The 7,487-nt window shown below is 38.8% G+C and overlaps 1 protein-coding gene across 1 annotated transcript; it reads right to left on the bottom strand.

Annotated features, from left to right (window-relative positions):
* Positions 1–276: 276 nt before the first annotated feature.
* Positions 277–4,735, bottom strand: LOC129282601 (5-hydroxytryptamine receptor 1D-like). Its single transcript, XM_054918481.2, has one exon. The coding sequence runs from the start codon at positions 1,447–1,449 to the stop codon at positions 277–279; it is 1,173 nt and encodes a 390-aa protein (XP_054774456.2). The 5' UTR covers positions 1,450–4,735.
* Positions 4,736–7,487: the final 2,752 nt, after the last annotated feature.

Here is a 7,487-nt window from a genome sequence, read left to right as displayed (position 1 = left end):
GTTTTGCAGCTTTTCAATTCAGACCTCATCCAACGATTTTGAATCCTGCTCTTTTCGTGATGGCATGATCATAACAAGCATGGTATCATTTTAAAGAGAATTAAATGATCTTTTGAATGATATAAAATATGCATTGTGTAAAATTGGAAGTTGGGAGAAAATAATGGCCAAACACATATTTCCAAACTTTTTTGGAGGGGTTTATATATATCGACTAATCCCATTATTTTCCTATCTACATTAATTCAACAGCCAAAGTTTAAGCTCCATGTAGCTTCAGGGCCAGCGATCAATGAGTAGAAAACGCCGAAAACTTCGACGAAAATGTTTGTTGGTGGCGGCGTAAATAAAAGGATTTATCATAGAGTTTCCCCACACTAGTGTATTTGTGATGTCGAGGGCGAGCCAGGAAACGCATTTCTTGCCGCAGATGGCGTACATGATACTGGTAACCTGGACAGGCAACCAACAGATCAGGAAACATCCTACAAGGATGGCAAGAACCACAGCTGCTTTGCGATGTCGGGCAAAGGTCTGTTCCTTCGATAGCACTTCTCCTTTGGGCTGTTGTCGTTGACGGATTGATGCGCTTCCGTTTAAGTGTTCCTTTATGCCAATCCCTTCAGGAGCGTTAGCGGAAGTGCGTTGGGAATCAGACAGAGTAGGCCTATCTTGTCCATCTAGACCTTCTGCTGATGGAGATCCTTCTCCTTTAGTTGCCTGACGTGTGGATAATTCGTTCCCAGGACTCTGTCCAACGATCCCTCTGGATCTCCTTTTGATATTGTAATAAACAGCAAGGTTCAAAGCTATCAGGATTGCAAATGGAATGTAGACCTGGATGGAGTTTTGGACCAGTGTCAGGGCAAGACTGGACTTCGCTTCCGAGTCGCACTCAAATGCATAATCCACCTCGTAGTGTCCTGTGATTGGACTCCAAGCACAAACAGTCAGAATGTACCAAAGTGATTCCACGACCCATGAAATGCAGATGATTGCTCCGATACGCTTCTTGGTCTGGAGTGTTCGATACCGCACCCCCATCACCAACAGACAGTACCGGTCCCAGCTAATCAGGACCAGGGTTACAACAGACATCGACGCCACAGTGTAGTCAGTGACCAACCATACCTTGCAGAGAATCTCACCGAAAGGCCAGAACTCCTTGATCAGCCACGCGATGTTGATGGGCCACAAGAGGGCACCCACTGTCAAGTCCGTAACTGCAAGGTTTAAGATGAGCAGGTTGGCCGCACTGGACTGGATGCGGTTGTCTCGACAGTATGCCACAATCACCATGATGTTGCCGATCGTGGTCACAGCACTTATCACGGAAGTAGTCAGTGGGACAGTAGCGAGCCATGCTACTGGGTGAGCAGGTGTTCCGTAATTTCCATCCTGAGGATAACCGTCATCATTCGGAAAAGTGGAATTTTCGTTTAATTCCATAGTTCACTGCCGACATTCGAAACACCAGTGTCTACAGCTTCGAGGATTGCCTGGATTGGAACTGGAGATGTGAACCAGTGAAATGCAAGTCTGACGATGACCCAACAGGATATGATCCATGCAGTTAACCTGAAGAAAAGACAGAATTTGTATCTGAATACAGATCGAGGCCTTCGTTTACGAGTACAAAAAGTGACATAAACTAAGAGCCTTCATCAGAATGATGTCTCTGACATTTCTTTTTCCACATTCTTGAGAATGGCAAAATGATGGCCAAATGATGTGCATGTCGCTTAAAGAAACGACCACGCGTAATTTCGAAGCTGAAGCCAGGCAGAATCAAACTTTTGAAATCCATACAAAACCGAATGTTTTCATGTAATTCAGGTCCGCGTGTGCTCCATAAGATCGCTCCATATTTTTTTCCTTTTTCTTCAGAAACTCGCTAAATTACAGTATCAAAATCATGAGCCAAAATGAGGTAGTATGAATCTCCATAAAGGAGATGTACGTGATGGTCGATATTGTTCGAGCATTTAGAACATAGCACCTCTAACCAAACATCATATCGTGTTGATGTCAATCACGGAAAATTGGAATGGTGTCATTATAGACAACTCGTCTCGCTTGTCCGCCCATGCGCGTAAGTCAATACTTATGCATTGACATTTAACCCTTTGCGTGCGACGGGCTTCCACAGAAGCCCAGCGAGTCATTCACTTAGCTACGACGGGCTTCTACAGAAGCCGAGAAATGTTTGGTTTAATTCAATGAAGTTTTTCAGCTTTTTCGTAATTGTTATGTACTAAAACCTCTGCCACTATTTACTTTATAAACCTATTTCGATAACAGATTGAAAAAAATATACAGCTACGTGGGGAAAAATCCCGAAAATAGGAAATCATTTCAACTTTACCCGATTTTTTCGTTGGAGTCGGACGGGAAGGATAAATTTTGTGACGAGCACGTACGCGCGCGCATAAGGCCTGATCACGTGATTTTTTTTCCGATCACGTGATTTGATCCATATCGTTGTTCTGATAGATATACGCTAACATCTTTTCTGCAAGATCGTCACGTAATGAGCTACGCGTTTATTCACCATTTTCGTCTTATTTGTTTAATCAAGAAGATATCACTCTAGATAGAATGATATCTCCATGGTTTCATCGATTTATTGCATTTTCAGAAAAGCAAAAAGCTTGTAATGTCTTAGTACTTTGAGCTGATCTCGGTGCACTTTTGAACTTTTTCCCTCCCCATCATCCCTCTTCTTCTCATTATTTTTTGTCTACTATTATGAAAAAAAAGAGAAAAGAAAGCAGTTTAGCACACCATTCATCTTCTGCTTTTTTCAAAAGGGGAACGTCCATGTAGTTCATGATATCTGCACTACCCGAACAAAAGAATGTCTGGGCGGCCACTCAAGCAAATTCCTTCCGAAAAGAGCAGGATACAGATGGTCAACGCCCCGAACAAAAGGAAGATTAGTGTTTATCGGCAGGATGACCCATTGAACGCTTTTCGTACTTAGCAATACAAAAAGCTTTTATGAATCTTTTTTTTCGACCAACATACCGTATCTACAAAAAAAGGTCTCGTTTACCGACAACACAGGTGCTTATGACATCCGTCAGTGATTCATATTGCATAAAGGCGCTTCCCCTGGGTGATGATGCATATAAGGATGAACGAATAATTATTTAGGGAAATTATCGAAAAAATATGTCCAAATGTCAGGGATAACGAGAGAGAATGAGATACAGTGATAAAAGGGGGAACAGACAAGTGCGCTTTTGCTAAAATTCCATGCATGAATAGCTACTTAAACGAATGACAACATGACTTTATTTTTTGGTTAGATTACTTTAAAAAATCCCACAACGTTTATTTGTTGCAACTCGGTCTTCAGACCCTTGCTAAACCGATGACTGTTTATCATTGTTCTTGTTTGACCCTCCCCCTCCCCCGATGGAAATGTTCTGACCTACACTCTAATAAATATTGCTTGTTTGTCTCCTCTCTCCGATTTTCTGTTTTTTAATTGCGAGTAACGCGGTGGAAAAGATAAGAAGAAGACTGTCCTGGCCCCTTTTTTCCCCGTTACGACCCCCAAAAAAAATCGCATTTAGGGCGCTTACCATGGTTTGCATCTAAACCAAAATGTTTGGAAAAAGATATTATACAGGGACAGCAATGTTTTTTATGGTTCAGGGGTTGAGCTGTGGGACGGGGATGAAGCGGCTAAAATATTACAATTTATTAATTCACATCATTTTACAGAATGAATTTATTATAGGTTAGGTGTTAGAAGCTCTTCATCTTATTTCCTTTTCTCTCCCAGATGAAAACTTTTGCATTGAAAAGTTGACGGAAACATAATCACTTCAAATGATAAAACCAATAATGAACTAAAAGTTTCCTAGCGCGAACTTGGAGGAAATAGAATGATACAGGATGAGAAATTACGCTAAGGCACCCCCTACAAAGAAAACACGTTTGTCTGGCGTGTCACCCGATAGAACCCTCTCAATCCTACAAACTTTTATTCATGTGTAACCTACACCCCCCCCCTCCAAAAAAAAAAATGTTGATACCGACCCAATTTTTATTGAATTTCCTACGTTTTTGCCAATTTCTTTCTCCTTTTTTTTTACCGGCGAATAGCGTGGTAGAAAAGATTCATATGGGGAAAAAATTGTTTTCGTTACTGAATGTGGTAGGGAGTGGACCGGCCGAAAAAAAATCAGAAATTTATATAGACTTCGGATTTTTTGTACATGTTTGCTGCAAGGGGTGAGGACTGAAACTTCCTACCAACTCCGCCGCCTCTGTACTATTAGATTGAACGATTAAAACGATAGAGACAAAAATGAATTCTAAATATTGTGAATGTTTTTTTTTTAATGATTTATTTTCGGTTGTGAAATCAAGGAGACAATAAAACAGAACGAAGGAGACAATCGAACAAAACGAAAGAACAAAACACTTATGATTGCGGATGCTATAATTTATTCAAGAAAAAAATACTTTCTGTTACTTTCAGTAATTGCTTGGCTCTTTTTGAGGGAATAGTAAGATAAAGAAAGAAACATAGAAAGTGACAAGAAGAGAGTTGGGAGGTATGATTTCAGACTTACAATTTTAGTCACTTTTATTCTTTTAACTCTTTGAAATAATTTCAGGATATTACAAATCGAATACCGATGCGCAAACTTCAGGAACAAGATTATTTTATTATTATTATAATATTTGCGTGGGAAATCGAATTAAATGAGACATATAATTTATGAAAAAATCTAAAAAAAGAAAATAACTTTTAGTGAAAGATTGAGGCCTCTGTCTTGCCATAACCCTAAGCCCCAAGTTCACAAAAAATAGTTTATTCGTGCATTTTTATACGATGATGATGATTATCATCATCATATTGTCTTTTGCGAAAGATATCTACCCACGTTATCAATATAGAAAATGGAAGATGATATAAGAAATTATTGTGAAATGACAGTTACAATAGTAATTTTAAAAGGTTTTTCGGGACATTAGTTGAGAAACAGGGGGGAAAAACACCAAAATTTTCGACATGATGACCACGATGCAATAAGACGAGAGGCCCACAAATGCAACCATCTCCGATCAATACAAGTTGCCAAAAACGAGGCATTCTCTCGGAACCGTTTCCGATTAAGAGAGAGGGGGGGGGGGGGGAGACGTTATATGTAATGTAAAATGACAGGTACTGAGAAGAAAAATCAGAAAGGATTGAGGGGATGGGGGTATATACCTCGTAATCCAAATCGGGAAGAAAGAAGACGATACAGATATAATTTAAATGAGAAGAACTTAGACAAAAAAGGTGTAGAAGGGAGGGGATAAAGAAAGACGATAGATATAAAGGGAATGAAAGCGGTAGATAATACATTCAGTTACAGGTTAGAAACCAGGTAAAAGGGAAAACGAGGAAATCCTTAATTGGTACCGTTTTATAAATACATTATGCATGCACATTTTATATTGAAAAATGCGCAATAATTAAAAAAAAATTACCATCCGCCAGTCAAATAGAATGGTTTTAGTAGCTTTCAAGTGCTATTGAAAATTTGTAAACAAATTTTATATAATAAGAGCCCCTGGAAAACTTTTGAACCCCCACCCCCCCGCTTTCTCTCGTTCTCCCATCCAACATTGCTCTTATTTTTGTCCTCTATTTCAAAGGAAACAAAATAAAGGAATTAATAACACCGTTTATCCTCTGCTCTTTTAAAAATGAACAAAAGAAAGTCATGGCGGACGTTCAAACAAATTCCTTATAAAAAGAGCAGGGGACAAATAGCCAACGCCCTGAATAAAAGGAAGATTAGTGTATTTCGTCAGGATGACCTAAATGCTTCTCGTATTTAGCGATACAAAAAGCTCTTAGGAATACTGCTTTTTATATTACGACAGTAACAATAAAAAAGTAAATATTTACTTATTTAAAACATGCAGGCGCTTAAGACATGCCAAGAACATTTTCTTGAGCATGACAGTGCTTTCTTCACAAAAAATACAATTTTCCCCCTGGGTGATGATACCCATAGGGATGGAAGAAGATGCAAGTGAGATTTTAAAAAAGAATAGAAAATGCAAATCGAGATACATGTATAGGAGAATGATAAATCGACTGAAAGAATGGAAGGGGAAAAGAGGAAATAGACCAAAAAGGTATAATGATAACCATAATGTGCGCTTTTGCTATTGCATAAATATTTACTTATAAAGAATTAGAATACTATAGTCCCCCACATCAATTTGAAATTCACGTCATTTTATAGAATGAATTTGTCATGTTAGGTTTTGGAAGCTCTTCATCTCATTCTCTCCCATGTGAAAATTTTTGCACTGAAAATTCGACAAAAGCATAATCAGTTCAAACGCTAAAACTAACAATGAACTAAAAGTTTATTCTACAATTTCAATAGATAATAAAATTTACTTTCTCTCATTGTGACGAACAGTAATCGGTAGCATCGTTATTTTGGAGGGAAAAGGGAGAGAGAAAAATGAAACGTAGAACGAGACGAGGAGAGCGTTGGGAGATGTGATTTCAGATTTGGGTCACATTTACCCCCTTCGCTCTTTGAAATTGCAACAGGAAAACAAATCCAACACTGGTATGCAATCTTCAGGAACAAAATTATTTTTTATCACAAACTATAATTTATGAAAAGAAGAAACCAAGGGCGATTTTTAGTGAAACATTGAGGCCACCGTCTTGAAGCCCAGAAGCCAAAAATCACAATATAGTTTCGGACTTTCGTTGCGCAGCATCATCATCGTGCTTGCAAGGGAATATATTCACCCTTTTTTATTCATTCTGGAAAATAAAGGTATTTGGTATGCTGTGATTTCACCCAAAATGGATTATCGTCGTAATTATACACTTTGCAAATGATCTGAATACAAGGAGGTAAAGAGACCATTCATGAGTAGCGTGACAATAGGCAATGAATAAAGCACTAGAGCAGACAACAAAGCGGTATCGATCGAACACGACTTGTCCGCGCGTGCTGATTGCCCTTACGCAATTTTGTACACAGTGCCTATTGACTTGGGGAAAAAATGAAGATTTTACAAAATAACACGACTTTTTCCTCGTAAATTTCTTAACTATTCTGTTGATTTGAGAAGCGAGACCTTTAATTCTAGAAAGAAAAATGTCTGATCTTTCATCTTTACATTTACTAAAAATCCTGAAAATACTTCAGTTTGGCGCAATTAGCAATAGATTAGGAAAACACCGCCACAGATCCAAATACCAGCAATGTACAAAAACGGCTCCGCCGCAGGGAGAGGTATCCGGTTTCGCGGGCCCGCACGCAAAGGGTTAAGAGCTTCGATCATATTTCATGTATTTTAAAATCTCTCACTCAAACGCCAGGGGGGCCTTTCACGAGCGTTTATCCGAATAGGATTGTATGGTTTTATTCGATAGTTACCGTAGTAACTGTGCTTCTCAGCCAATCAAAATCGAGGAAAGTTGTCAGATTTAACACCTT

The sequence above is a fragment of the Lytechinus pictus genome, chromosome 19, assembly GCF_037042905.1.
Source record: "Lytechinus pictus isolate F3 Inbred chromosome 19, Lp3.0, whole genome shotgun sequence".
NCBI lineage: Eukaryota > Metazoa > Echinodermata > Echinoidea > Temnopleuroida > Toxopneustidae > Lytechinus > Lytechinus pictus.
Note: the sequence above shows the minus strand (reverse complement) of the source record. Positions and strands in the feature narration are given on the sequence as shown.

Bases quoted from the DNA above. Each gene is read 5' to 3' on its own strand.
- LOC129282601 (XM_054918481.2), bottom strand. From the start codon at position 1,449: ATGGAATTAAACGAAAATTCCACTTTTCCGAATGATGACGGTTATCCT.